Genomic DNA, 15,613 nt, shown 5'->3' with positions numbered 1-15,613 from the left:
CTGTTTTATTTGCAAAGTGACAACCATAAATTTTGGTGTGTTTAATTGTTTAAACCAGTGATTTCCAGAATGTCAGTGGTCTCCTCCTTGTATGACTTTTAAAGCAGGCTATTTTGAAATAGGTAAATTACTCAGTAGAAAGCTTATATATCTTCCTCAAAACACGTCTTATCCAGGAGTGTGTGTACACTGGAAGTGTCTTATTCTTTAAGTCTCAGACCAGTTATGTTTCCCACTTTAAGAAATTGCCTATGATACAAAAACAGCCTATATGAACATTATCAAAACTATCTTTGTTCTATAGAAGTCATTCAATACTGGGTGAGGCCATAAGAACATTTATAGGGTCTTCTCATACAATAAAATTCAATGTTAAAAGTATAATTAGTCAAAAAAATAACCTAAATGGCAACAAGGGTTTTTCTTTTCTTTCACTACTGGAATTTTTTTCTACCTCCTAAAACCTCCCAGCTGCCCTTTGTGAAGTTCCTAGAATAATGATTAACATTATTAAACCAGAGACTAAAAATCTTGGTATGGACTGACCCATGGGGACACTGTCATTATTTTAAAATAAAATAATAAAAGGGACGTCCCGTAGGGGGCAAAAGCCTGACTCATCCTCGCAATTTACTCTATTTGTCAAAGTTACCCCAAAAAATTTCTTGGGAGTGACTTGAATTGGCTGTCAGAACCAGGTGCTCTCGAGTGTCTTGCCTTTGTGGTTTGCCTGTCCAGGTTTCCCAGTCATTGGTTCATTGGTTGAACATCAATGTTCTCACAAGGGTGTGATGTGGAATATAATACTCGTCATCTCTTCCAGTAGAGGCTGAGGCCATTTGTAAAAAATCCTTCTTCATGTCCCTTCTATAGTATCTTTCCCTCAACACACGCGCACGCGCACGCACGCACGTACGCACACACACTCCCTCTCTCCTCTCCTTTTCTCAATGCAGATTGAATGGAATGTTTTGTTTCCTACATGGTGTCTGGAAGACTGGTACAGTTTTCCCCAATGTACTCCAATGAAACCATGCTCATTTCCTGTCTATCCTATAGTTTACAGATACTGCCACTGTGCCACTGTGCTCTTTGGAGTACAAAGGGGTTTTGCTCATATTATTAAAAATATTATATTATATATATGCTCTATTTCATTTAGCAGGCTCATTTTATTAACTCCCTATTTTCACCTATGGTGCTCTTTCAATTTGTCAAAGCCCAAGAACTATGGAACAATGTTAATTGTAACTTCTCTATGCCCTATAAAATATGCCTTCTTAGGCTATGAATGAATATGGGATACGTTTCCTAGAGCAGAACCCACGAACCCATGTATATTTTTACCTGCATTCCTGCCACTACAGGCCCTACCCCAACCCCCAACACTCATACACATGTACACGTGCATTCTTTCTTTCTTGGAATTAGCAAGAAGTCTTGAGATGTCCTTTACCCCTACTGGAAGGATGTGAAACCAAATCCAATACCTTTCTCCCACCCCCAAATCAGTTTTGTCTTGCGGACTTTCTCCCCAACCCTAGCTTGCTGTTCTGTTTTTCCTATTTTCCCTAAATGCAACTTACTTTAAGCATGTATTAACTTGATTAATATTCCTACAATTGAAGGATAATAGATGATTACCCATTTGTCAGTCTTAGCCATGTTCTTCTCTTTTAAATGTCTACTTATGACGTACATCCAGACTGCACGCCCTTTTTATTGTCTTAAAGAATCAAAGCTAAATTAAAAAAAAAAATTAAGATACAAAATTTATTTTTAAAAAATGCAAAATTTGTTTTTCATTTTGGCTATCACCAAAAGGGGAATCAACAAGCCAGAAAATGCAAAGCAAAAAAAGTGTCCCCTGACTGCTCTGTCTGTGCCTCCTCAGCGTGTGCATCTGGTTGTTCATCTCTGAAAGTGTGTGAAATACTTATTTCTTTAAAACTTTTTTTTTTTTGGTTCTTTTCTCCCTTCTTGTTTGGGAATTAAGTGCTTTTCATATTATATATATCTATCTATGTATATATATAAATATATCAATGTGTTTCTTTTTAATTGCTAGATCTTTAGATTTGGTTTTATCCAAAATTATGAGGAAAAAAAAGTTATGAATTGTTTTCTGCAATTTTTCCCCACTCCCTCTTTAAATGTGGAACAACTTCAGCTGCAGAATCCCCACATCCACATCTTTCAAAAGAGCCCAGTCTCTTTGGGAATCATGTACCGTGGGTGGCATGGGGGAAATGAATGAGGTCATTCCAACTGTACCATTTCTATATAGGGAAGTAATTATCAACCCAACGAATTGGCCTTTCCGTCACCTCTGCAGCTCTCTAACCCCTTCCCTTATCTCTAGATGGGGCTGTGGGCTGTAGATGAAGTTGTTCAACCTGAATGCATAAATCTAATCTCCTTGTTTTTGCTTTTAACCTTTGGATCACTATTATTAGTATTACTATTTTATGTATTTTGACTATTTTTAGTAGGAAAAATAGTTTAACTGTTTTTATGATTTGAAAATCTTTAATGAAACTGTAATGATTTTTTAAAGTAATTGCATGTTGAAGAAGTTGCAGCTTAGGGTGTGTGAGATTGTCAGTGTTAGAGTTCTGTTCTTTATTTCTGTAGATGGGCATGTGTAGGCTCATTTGTTTTTGTATATTGCCCATCCCTTCCTTACAGCCAGAAGCTCTAATGCAGCTAGATCACTCCGCGCCGCCCTTACATGGACATGGCGACTCACTTACACATTTACTCCCATCATCTTCATCTCTTGTGTAGTACACTCATAGACACAACCCTACCCCTCTGCATCTTTCCTTCCCATACCCCTCCTTTCTTCAGCATTGTTCAAATGTATGTGCTGTCATCCATCCCCTTAAATTAAAGAAAGTCTAAAATGTGTCAACAATGACAAAAAATTTAAAAATCAAATATATATATATATCTGAGAACCTATAACAGTGCAGAAATTCATTCAAAACCCTCTACGTTCATAGATTTTTTTTTAAGGCAAATTATAAAGGTAAACAGGAATTTTTTTTAAATTTTTTAAATCATCGCAATCGGAATTATTTCAAATTCAAAATTGATGCCCTTCCAGGCCCCTTAAAGTAAAAATTTGTTAAAGTGCAGATTTTTTTTTTTCTTTTTATGTTATGTGGTGTGGATGTATGTGTTGTTGCCTCCCTGTATCACCCTCTGTTGTAAATTATTATATTTGAAAATTTAGACATTTTGCTCAAAAGTTCTTTTTTAAAGAAATGACAACAGAAAAAGCAAGTTACAAGAATGTGGCAATTCTATTTGTCCAAGAGCATTCTTACACAACTTTCTTTTGTAAATTTTTCTTTCATGCCAAAAAACATGCGGGCAATTTGTTGATGTAAGTTGACTATAAATTAATACGGTATGCTTTTTTAAAATTTATTTTGTCTGTATGGAAATGATTTCTCTCTTTGTTTTCTGAAAACAGCCTCTATTTTTTTATTTGCTTTTACTTTTCTTCCCGTCCTTATCTTGTGAATGCCTTGTTGATGTTATTTGCTCTCCTACCCTCTAGCTTACTTTGGCCCTGAAGTTAATTTTATTTTCTACTATATGATTTTAAAGACAATATTAAATATTTTGTTTCATTTGTGTCTATTTGCTTAATTTTCAGTGTTACGTTTTGTGCTGTATTGCTGTTAATAATCAATGTGAATTCTACTCTTGGTAGAAGGGGGTGGGTAAATTGTTCTTGACATCCAAAGGAGTCCTGGCCTCTTTGCTTATCCAGCTTTAAAGCCTTGAAAGTAATGGCAGGGTCTGATGTGGGATATTGAATGGTTACAGCCTACCCAAGGCTTGCACCGCAGATGAAAATGAGTTAACTGCAAGTGTTATCAGTAGTAATTACAACCTAATTTAACTCCTTGGAAAGAATTCAAGGAAACCAGTCCTTTTTGTTCCTTTTTTTTTTTTCCTTCTGCAAATGGGGAAATAAGGTTACTCTCAAGTAATTATGGTTGAGTTGTCCAGGGTACCATCACCACCACCTCAGGCTACAAAACAATTTTACTGAGAATAATGACATCGAGAATTTCAAGTGTTCAAAGTGTTCTCCTATTATAATGATGTCTTCCAACATATAGAAATAAGTACTGGTGAAAACACACACATACAGAAGGTACACAATCTCTCCCCCCCCTTTCTATTAATAATTTTCATTTCTCTCAAGGATTTAATCAGGTAAGCTTTAAAAAGATCCTAAGGTAGATTCTACCAAGAAGAAATACAACGATTTTCACACCTAAATTTTATTTAGGAAACTTTTCAGGTTGGTATTGCCATTTTGTGTGACTCTAGGGTGACAATACCCCTTGACCTTAAAGGTATTTGGATCAATGTTGCCTTACTCACTTTAGGAAACATAGTCGGTAAGAAGTGCTATAAAAGTTTTAAATAAAGAGGTTACCTATCTCACTTAATTTTAGATATTAGTGTCATCTGAAACTGTTAAAAGAAATTATCAAACTGAAGAGTGGATAGTAGATATGTTTCCAACCCAGCAGCTTTAATGAGTAGGCTTTCTCTACCGAGGTTTATATAATTTTATATTGTTTGACTTTGGGAATTACATTTTAGGTTTAAAACTAAGAAATTCCTCAATGGGGTGCTAGTTTATCTAACTTTATTGAAAGCTTTTATTTTTGTTGACTGAGCTATCCATAGGTCAATTTAATAAAAGGCTAATCTTTAAAAGAAAAAAAAATACAAGCTCTTTGAACTATAATAAATTATTCCTCAAACTCTGCATTTAAAATAGCCTTAATAATCTGCATCCTATATTATCATACTTCTGCTTAGCATGAAACTACTACATAAAAAATGGTCAGAACAAAGTGATCAATGGCTTCAGTGTTTATAGGCCCAAAATAGTAGAAATGATACTAGTAACTCACATTTCAGAGTAGCATTAGGCTCTGTGCTAAATATTTAACATGCATGATAATTAATATTAACATGCATTGTTACTATTCACATTGGTGCTTTGAGGTAGGCTGTATTATCATGCCCATTTTAAAAACAGGTTAAGAAATTTGACCAAACTCAGATGGCTGGTAAGCCACAGAGTGGTGGTATTAACTTGAGTCTGAGTAACTTCAGAGGAGAAGCTCTTAATCATAAGCAAATGAAAAACTCCACTTGACATTCCTTTTTTTTACAATGGATAATGATATCAAGGGGCTATGGCTCATCTTACCTGGGCATATGTTGAAAAATACAATCTGTAGCCTTACAGAATGAAACCCATTTCAGACAAAATAGGGGGAAAACAGTGTCCACCTAGAGATTCTCATTTTATTAAAATATAAGTTAAGCCCCTTTGAGACACTTGAGGTTTTCTGCTGTCTTCTCCACAGGTACTTGCCACGTTGGTCCATGGCTATCTTTCCTAAAGATGTATGGAGAACAGTTTCATGATTTCAAGCTTTGAAATATGTATGTGTTACACGTGCACACTTCTGTGGCACCAGATAACTAAATGAATATTATTTAGTACCTAATTTTGTGAGGAAAAGGATGATTTCTCCCCATTCTATGTGAATTTCCCAGCAGAGAATTAGAAAAATGCTAATGAAAGATGAGGTAAAGAACTTAAATATACATAAAATAAATTAAAGGAATTGCAGCAGATTCTCTCTCTTCAATGTCCTTGTTTTGGTGTTTTTGTTACTTCTTAGAGTCAAATATCCCCAGAGAGGCAAAGGTTGGAGCCACATTGAACTTCATGCTGCTCTTCTTGATTTTTCTTTTTTTTTTTTTTTCTTTTTTTTTCAGATAACCCCCTACATTCACCATCACCCACAACATTCTCACAGTTCAGAAGTGTTCTATTAAATTTTTAATACACTGTCTTTTTCGACGGCAGAGAGCCCCTTTTGCTGGATATCAGCTCTAGACACATGAATTATATATCTATAAATACAATCATAAAGCAAAAAAGCAGGGCAGCCTTCAGGGCTAAAATAGACCTTTTATATCCCTAGTGATCTCTCTGGTTTAAAAAAAAAAAAGCACAAACCTGTCAAAAAAGGGTATGTATTCCTGATTTAAAATGATAACTTTAAGGAATACAAATCTTATTCCCAATCAAAGAAAAATTCAGGGGATGAAATAGGAGGTCGAAGTTTTGATGGATTATAGATTTTGTATCACTCTGCCTGTAACCCCTTATGACTTTAGGCTTATTAGTTCTGTGAATACTTTTGAAAGAATAGACATCTGGTAGATCACTGACTCCATAATCTTTGGGCAGTGAAAAAAAATCAGCTGCTCCAAAATTTCTGAGGATAGTCACTTTGGATGAAAACAAATAAACAAAGTCTTAAATAGGCTTCCACAGTCTGAGTCATTTCTATTCAGGAACTAATAATGAGAGAAATACATCCCTCACCTCCTCATCTCAAATGATTTGTGCCTGTGGCCTCGCCGGGATACTATAATTATCTCAACTCTTAAAGATAGAATTTGATATTAAAATTGATTCTCCATTCCAACTCACACACCTTCCACATTTATAGTTATCTAAAATGTTCCACCTATTTTCATTATAATTCCTACTTGTAATAATGACCCTACATCCCAGTTGACTTCCTTTTAAGCTAAAAACACTTTTCCAATTCCTTGAGATGCCAGGAAAGGGGTTTATGAAAGTTTTTACCATTTCAGTGATTAAATACCACCAGAATTTGGGCTCAAATATTCCTGAGAAGGGGCATCATTTGTCATTTTTATTACTGCTACCAGGATTAATAACAAAACAGTAACGATAACTGATGATTAGTAGTTTTGACAGTTTCCGTTATTTAAAACTCTGCAATAGCGTACCCATCGTTTTAGTTTTGAAATAAGCTTTTATCATTTCACTTATAGCTCACCAACATTTATAAGTTAAGGAGCTTCAGGACCCTCTTTCCATCACATTATAAAAGAATGGCATTTATTTATTTATTCATTCATTCATTTTTGGTAATCCAAGAGAGATGCTTGCATTCGGGTGTTGAATGAGGAGGAAATAAGCATAGGAAAATGGGGGTGAGTCAGCTGCAGAGTGAGCAGTTTGTAAATTGTGTAGCTTTTTAACAACAAGGGTGTTGTGGAAGCTTTAGCTAGAGTCGAAGGAAGGGGGTAGGAAAATTTAAGACTCCACTTGGGTGTCACAGACGGCACACTATGAGTGCAAATGAATGCCACTCTATAGTCGTGAAGACAGTGATCGTAATCTTAGTGTCACTTAAAGGGACACTAGCATCCTACTTAACGATCTGCCTTTACATTTAAATTATTTGCATCAGGCCTCTGTCTCCCGACAAATCAGTTATTCCTTGTCCTTTATCCCAGCTTCCTCTCTACACGCGGGTAGATTTTTATCATTGCCCTAAGGAACAAGTGATTCTCAGTATTTGTGCCTGCAAAGAACACACATTCTAGACCTTTGTTCCAGGTGAGATGGGGAAGAACTCTTGTCTTGTTCCTTGAAGGAAAGTAAAGTCGTCCCCAAGTAATCTCTAGGGAACCCTTAAACAGTTTGCACAGGACTTCTCTCTCCTGATTGCGCTTCTCTTATTCAAACACTACGTTTTCCCACGTGTCACCTTAAACATAACACTCAGGACCCTGTACTAGAAGAATAAGGAGAAAAGTTAGCCCAGGTTAGGTTTATGACTGGCTTACCTATACAGAAACGTGCTCCAAATCCCATTTATAAAAACTAGCAGAAGTGTGTAAATTATGCATTAAATAAGTTGCAAGATATATGAATTATTGATGTTCACCATGTCAAAAATAGGCATGCTGGTCCAGTAAAGCGGGTCTAAAGCTTTGACAAATCCACAAAGATCATTTTCCTCAATAGTTTCAAACTCCGAGCACTAGAAGAGAAACACAGACCAAATTATCATCTTGAGATTCTCATACAGATTCTTGTTTTATTTCCCCATGTATAGTAACATTATCTGGTAGGCCAGAGATGATGGTACAATGCTCTATAGTCCCTTCCGTTCTAAACAATATTCTTTTTGTACATCATTGCTACGCTCCCTAGCTCTATTTCTCTCTGTGTAACACACTGTTAATGGCTACATATGGAGGCAGTGAAGGCTTCTGGCATGGGTGCGGCAGTTCTTCTCAGGTGCTATGAAGGTTTGCAATAGCTTTCTTCTCAGGTGGCCCTTCCCTTAGCACACCTGAAATCTGGACAAATTAGATGCCGCAGTTCTACCTGAGGCACAGGACCTGTTTAAACATACAAGGTGTGGAAAGCTGAGCAGGGATTGTCTAATGTGTGAGTCAGTCTTTACAGGAAGAACCTGGGAAGACTGTGTAAGCTCACAGGTTTGTATACCTGGAGTGTCCCTAGAACTTTGCAGTCTGGAGCCACATGTCTGGGTTTGTCACCAACAGGGAGGGGCACCTCAGCAAAGTCATAGCTGATAACAGATGCTCAAACACCAACCATCCCGTCAGGGCAAAGTTACTCCTAAGAACAGAATACACAAGAACATTGTACCTGGTTGAGAGCTTAGTGACCCAGCTCAGAAAGAGGCCTTCAACGATATCACATTAACATCTCAACTAGCTGACTAACTGGGGCAGGTGAACATCATGCCATCTTTGCTAGAAGATTTTAAAAAACAATAGTTAGAATAGATATTTTGGACAAGATTCAATGAAGAGACATGAACTGAGACTTTTTGAGATTTTTTTCTCTGTTTGAAAAATAACACTGTAAAGAGACGAGAAGAGACCCTGATGATCTTGCTTGCATACAAGAATAATACGCTGGGCCTTCGGGTTAGGTGACTAACATCCATCACAGAATATTTGTGGTCCCTGTGATCTGCAAGACACCATGATTTAGTGAACTATTCTGAACTTTCTTTCCCGACCTAGTTCACATATTTATAAATGCAGTAACTAGTTAGTGTCTGTGGGTCCCTGTTATATTTTTGCCATTCTAGTTAAAAATCACTATTTTTCAAAACTCACTTTGCTATCTCTACATTTCTGAATCTAAAAGTAAGTTTCCGATAAGTCATAGCTGTCTAAGCTGGGTATTTTTTAAAATCTAGCATCCAGCTCAGTCTGTATTGCATATAGCGTAAAAGCAGTGCATTAACATGAGGTTAAGCAATGCCAGGCGAGTTGTCATTTAATAGTCAGGGGAATTTCTGGAAGAACATAGTCAAAATGGGTTTGTCAGATGAACAATGTTAACCACTTATAACTTCCCCTCACTTAGCATATAGTAAATGAAGACTGCATTTGATAAATGTGAAATAAAAGGTAGTAACTTCAAATACTGAAGACATGGTCTTTTATCTTCCCGGATCTTGGTCTCGGTGACATGGAAAATATGTCATTCTCATCCTCATGGGAGCAAAAAGGTAGAGACCCGAGAAGGCAATAAAGAAATGCAATGGTTTTCAAATTAATCACATGTGTGCACACACACACACACACACACACACACACACAAGTTTGATAGTCAGTATTTGCAATAGTATAACTGGATGTTATCAGCCCATAAGCAGATCCTGGAAACAGCCTATATGAATTCTATCTAAATAATTACTTGAGAGTATCTTTAAAATCTATGCCCTTCAATTTGTGGATTTCGGGTTTTGGTGGCAAGAGGCATATCATGGGCTCTGAAACAGCCTAGAATGGTTAGGCTGTCACCAGAAAGAATCCATATGTGGATCCAGGTCATTTGATTGTAATTTTTGAGGCGTAACCTATGAACGCCATTCATAGTTGAGAGTGACTGAATTATGTTTATGTACAAATATGCTAATTCTGTGTTTCTTTTTCTTTTCAATCCCAGGAGGTGAATTAGTTATCCCTCTTCTTGTAGAAGACCCTTTAGCTACCCTTCCTATTGCTACTCGTGCACCTTCCATTACACTCCCCCCTACCTTTCGCCCCCTCCTCACCATTATTGAGAACACCAAAGATTCCCTGTCCATGACCTCTGAGGCGGGGTTACCTTGCTTGTCGGACCAAGGCAGCGATGGTTGTGATGATGATGGCTTGGTGATATCTGGGTATGGCTCAGGGGAAACCTTTGACTCTAACCTGCCCCCTACTGATGATGAAGATTTTTACACCACCTTCTCCTTGGTAACAGATAAGAGTCTTTCCACTTCAATCTTCGAAGGTGGCTACAAAGCACATGCGCCCAAGTGGGAATCCAAGGACTTTAGACCTAACAAAGTCTCCGAAACTAGTAGGACTACTACCACATCTTTGTCCCCTGAGCTGATCCGCTTCACAGCTTCCTCCTCGTCTGGGATGGTGCCCAAATTGCCAGCTGGCAAAATGAATAACCGTGATCTCAAACCCCAGCCTGACCTAGTCTTGCTTCCGTTGCCCACTGCCTATGAGCTAGACAGCACCAAACTGAAGAGCCCACTAATTACTTCCCCCATGTTCCGTAATGTGCCCACAGCAAACCCCACGGAGCCGGGAGTCAGACGGGTCCCGGGGGCCTCAGAGGTGATCCGGGAGTCGAGCAGCACAACAGGGATGGTCGTCGGTATTGTGGCTGCTGCCGCCCTCTGCATCTTGATTCTCCTGTACGCCATGTACAAGTACAGGAACAGGGACGAGGGGTCCTATCAAGTGGACGAGACGCGGAACTACATCAGCAACTCGGCCCAGAGCAACGGCACGCTCCTTAAGGAGAAGCAGCAGAGCTCGAAGAGCGGCCACAAGAAACAGAAAAACAAGGACAAAGAGTATTACGTGTAACACATGACACCACTCACAATACCTGAATTTAAAACAGAGTTATTTCTATATCAGTATATAAATACTTGCGAAATGAGATTTACCAGATGTCAGAACTGTCCTAACTGTGAGATGGGGTAGACCATGACGATGGTGGGGAAAACCATTTTTTAAAGGATACACACCATGATGTACCTACCTTTCAAGTTCAGCCATGGCTGCTTTGATTCGGTCATCGCCTGGAGACAGAACATCCGTTCTGCCCTGCTGTATCATAAAGCACACACCTTGCGCTCTGGAGCAAGCCGATGGCTCCCCACTTTCGCGGACTTGGGAGCGCCCTTCTCTTGAGGACCTTTCACCCAAGGTAGAAGACTTCATGGCTTACTTGTTCCATAACTCCAAGTGAGTCTGTAACAATGTTTGTGAAGCTTGACTGTAACAATGGTTTCTTTTTTGTTTGTTTGTTTAATTATGTAAAAAACAAAAACAAAAACAAAAACAAAAAAAAAAAGAAAAGAAAAATGTTAAAAACAACAACAAAAAAAACAACACCCAAACACCCTTGTCTGGTTCTGGCCAGTACTTGTAACTTTTCAAGATCTGAGGGGAAAAAAAAAAAAGGCTTTTGGGTTTTTGTTTATTTTTTGAGAATGACTGGACATAAGTTCAAGAAGAAGAAGAAAAAAAAACTCAGAAAACAAAGTCAAGAAAGACTCTTGCCATATGAACTCAAAAGCTACCACGGTGTTCACTCTACATATCAGGTTGTGGTGTTTTTAAAATCTGTTGTTTGTTTCCTATATGATGCTTTGCTGAACACAGAAAAATTATGTGATGGATGGTAATATTGATTTGAAAAGCTGGTCCCTCAGGATCTAATTCCAGAATTTGCCACCCAAACCCAGAACAGATGGGATTAGGGTTGGTTTTATCAGAGCTATTGGCTTTACTTAACAATATTGTTCCTGTCCATTAGCCCAGCCAAATTGTGGTAAAGGAGACAGCCCCACAAACTAAAACAGAGCCTTTCCAAGGGAGGGGGAAGGGGGCGTGGGCTGTATCTGGAACTGATTGAAATGCATGCAAATATAGAAGAAAAGACAATACTAAAAGTCTGTTAGAGAATCAAAACAGACACTAGGGGAGTTCAACTTGTGATGGAACCACAAAAGGTCACACAAGCCAAACATGGCATGACAAGAGTGCAAAATCTATAGTTCTTCCCCTGTCCCCAACATGCTGATGTTTTTCGTAGTGGTTTAATTTTGTAGCCTGACACTTATGGATAACTCTATCCTTCCATTTGCTCATGTCTCCCTTCACCCATCTTTTCTAAAACTAAATAATAAATGAGTAAAGCTGCTGTGACACACACACAAAAGGAATTTAATAGTATAATATATATATAAATAAATATATATACAGATATATTTATCATGGTATGTTTGATGGGATGACTGAAACAGGAAAACTGTTAAAGTCGTGAACTGGAATGAGAATGTTGTTTCAAAAGAAAATCACAAAACAACAAAAAAGTAAACCTTAAAATGTGAAGAAAGTGTGAGTTTTAGTTTTGTCACAGTTAACTGTGTCAAAAGAGAATAAAAAAACTCTTCTCAGATTTTGTTTACATATTTTACTACATTTTTGCTGGTCTAATTCCTTAGCTACCTATGTACATACTGCTTTAAGAACTGTTCTTTCCTTTCTATCCGTTTATTTAAGTGTGTTTGGTTTATACTCCAGTTGTCTTTCTTTCTTTTTGAAAAGAGGAAATAATGTATAGAAAAACAATAGGTCGGTTGTGTGGCCATAGCTGTTTGAAAAGCAAGAGACAAAGCAAGACAAATATTCACACAAAAAAATGAAGTGTGTCCTCTGGAGGGTCAGATATATACAATTTCTTTTGTACAGATGAAAATCAATCAGCTGTTTAGATTTAGAAATCTACTCTTGCTGGTCGTTGTAAGTTGCATGAATATTTGACTTTGAAAAAATATCTTCAAGACCTGGGGCAAAAAGTGCAATCTAAACAATGGCAGCCTTTACTAATGTGTGTGGAAAGAGATGTACCTCATTCTCTGATATTTCAATATGTTAAGAGTTTGGGATTTTTGTCATTAAAAAAGACAGGATTATAAAGCGACGTCAAAGCACGATTTTAGATAACCTAAATGGCCCAACCTATATGAAATTGATTATATCTCGATGTCTTTAAAAGATGCTGTTCTTGGAGTCTTGAGGTCTTGTGAACTGATTTTCTGCTTTCTTTCTTTACATTTTTTTTTTATTTGAATAAAAATACATTTGTTACATTCCTTTTAGTGTAAGTTCTATTTGGACAATTTTATGGGAACATGTGCATTCTGTATGTGAGCTTCTATCATATTCCTGTTGTTTTATGAACAGACTCTTAAGGAATTTATTTCATAATGTTGTGATGTTACTGCTTTTTTCTTTTCTCTTTTATTTCATATTTGCATTTTCGTTCAAGGATATGCTTAGCAATAAAATGTTCTTCCCAAAACCTGTATGATGATGCATTTTTTATTTTCTAGACATTTGGTAAAAGATCTTATACTAAATCTAAACATATCGTATCTTATTAAAAGCCAAGTAAGCTAGGACCACTTACACGTGAAACAAAATATTCTAACCAGTTACTAATTACTTATATAAACATCAAAAGTGGCATATGTAGGGGCAAAACAATTATTGTCTGTCAACTGAGGCATTATTGTTTAGATTGCTATGATAGAGTAACCAGGAAAGAAAACAGGTAAGGTGACAAAAGCATTGTATTCTGGAAAAGATTATTGGATACTATATTTTCAAAAGTGTTTGGTAACTTTTAAGTATTTGCTGTAAGTCAACAAGCTGAACAGTTCTCCAGAACCGTGTTCATGTAGTGCTTTAAAAATGGAAAAGCTTTAGATGCCTTCTTTTTAAGCCTCCCACCCTACTGATTTTTTTAAAAGCATTATATCCAAAAACAAAATTTAAATGAGTGCTTAAATTTTAACAGCTTCTTTCTAGATTTTCAGATTATAAAATTCTGCAAACGTTCATTATATTTGGAACCTTTGTTGTATTTCAGGGGCCCTTGATTTGCTGGTTCCCTAAGCACAGGCATACTTTACCAAATGGATAATCCATCATGATACTCCATATTTTTCACCATGATCCAGAAATCTCAGTTAACTGAACAGCTGTATTCTATTCATACATTGGTTACCAGTTTTCAGAGTTTGAATTCAAAATAAATGTAATTAACTCTGTTCCTTCAGATTTCATTAATGGAAAGGTTATGCTATTGACTGTCATGTGAATGGAAAAAAATGAGGCTCAATGATGTCAAGCTATGGAAAGTTCCTCTTTTGGGTCCTGTCTCAGATAATTTATGTAAAGTAAAGCAATCATTCATGAATGCTCATGATGTGACAGGTACTGTGTTAAGTGTTTTGGATCTGTGTTGTCTGTTTAACCCCCGAGTGGTAGAGAATCTTTTCCTCATTTACAGATGAGAAAACAAAGACAGCAAGAGCTGAATGACAGCTTGGTTAATACATTTCTAATCATGTTAGAAGTCAGGTCTTGCTGGCATGGAGGTCAGTGGGACATCACGGAAAGGGTATAGACAATGAGGCCAGACAGAGCCGGGTTGGAATCCCTGCTGGACTGCTCATTATGTATGAGCAAAATTCACAATGTCTCTGAGATGCAGCTTTCTTTCTCACCTGAAAAATGTGCCATCTCAATGACCTCGCCTTTCAATGTAGTTTGAGGGAAAACAATGAAATAATATAAAGTGTTCTAATTGTGATTGATGCAGAGCAGGGGCTCAGCAAGTGAGTCCTCTTCATTTTGAGTCCTATGCTACTGTCTATATAATAGCTGCCTTCTAGAATTGAAATTCTACAATAAAGAGATCTATTTAGTAGTTGTCAGGCAATGTCACCAAATTATGGCTAGGGTTTACTACTTGTAATTAAGAAAACTAGACCTTCTAATAAAATACTTGATTGAAAGCATGATTGCAACTATTAAATATGTGGCATTGACATTTGGTAGCATAAGAATCTGACAGCACCTTTTAAACAAGTGGCCAGAAGTTAGGGTGAGCAAAAGGGAGCATAGATTTGAGAAAATGTTGAGCTTCCCAGATAAATTTCCAAATGATGGCTCATGTGGTAAATTCATCAAGATCTAAGTGGCATTTGCTCGGATACATTGATTAAAGTCCATCAACAGAAATAATGTGTCCTTGTCTTTCCATGGGGAAATGGTGAGACTATACTATTCCTTTCCAATGTGACTTCGGATTCAGAAAACTTAGTTTAAATCTTGGCTCTGAATCCTGGGTCTGTCCTTTACTATCTGCTAGGCCTTGAGTAAGGTGGACAGTGACTCTAGCTTCACCCATGAAATTGGAATGATATTATCCTCCTCTTTGGCTGTTCTATAATTAAATGACCTCATGTGAATATAAGTGCCTGGATGTAAGCACCGTGGCTGGCCCATAGCCCTCAAACAATGATGGCTAAATTGTCTTTTTAATCATCTGCTATTATCGTGGATTAAAAAAAAAAATAAGCTAAAATTCTTTCTGAAAGTTTAGAAAGGATACATATCAGAGGGCCCCAGGATAATTCTTATGCTTCTGTAACCTAAAATTGTAATTGTTTTTATTCACCTACATTTGAAATCACATTGATTTATTAATTCTTTGAGCTCTCGTTGACTCTTCCACCAGAAATGAGTATATCACTGTAAAACCCTTTACTTCAACCAACTCCTCCAGAATAGGAACCTTAGGAAATGTTCAAAT

General features: G+C 37.1%; 1 protein-coding gene across 43 annotated transcripts in view; it reads left to right on the top strand.

Annotated features, from left to right (window-relative positions):
- NRXN3 (neurexin 3) overlaps positions 1-13,312 on the top strand; it is a 1,514,302-nt gene extending 1,500,990 nt beyond the window's left edge. For 19 of the 43 annotated variants that reach the window (XM_074327116.1, XM_074327113.1, XM_074327118.1 and 16 more), the window contains one exon: positions 9,878-13,312. In XM_074327116.1, the coding sequence (XP_074183217.1) occupies positions 9,878-10,803 (926 nt within the window). In that variant the 3' untranslated portion in view covers positions 10,804-13,312. Of the gene's footprint in view, positions 1-2,688; positions 3,392-9,877 lie in introns of all 43 variants that reach the window. The other 24 variants (XM_074327136.1, XM_074327130.1, XM_074327135.1 and 21 more) reach the window with 3 other exon arrangements.
- Positions 13,313-15,613: the final 2,301 nt, after the last annotated feature.

This window comes from Rhinolophus sinicus, linkage group LG03, assembly GCF_036562045.2.
Source record: "Rhinolophus sinicus isolate RSC01 linkage group LG03, ASM3656204v1, whole genome shotgun sequence".
Classification (NCBI taxonomy): domain Eukaryota; kingdom Metazoa; phylum Chordata; class Mammalia; order Chiroptera; family Rhinolophidae; genus Rhinolophus; species Rhinolophus sinicus.
This window is presented reverse-complemented; position numbering and strand designations above follow the sequence as displayed.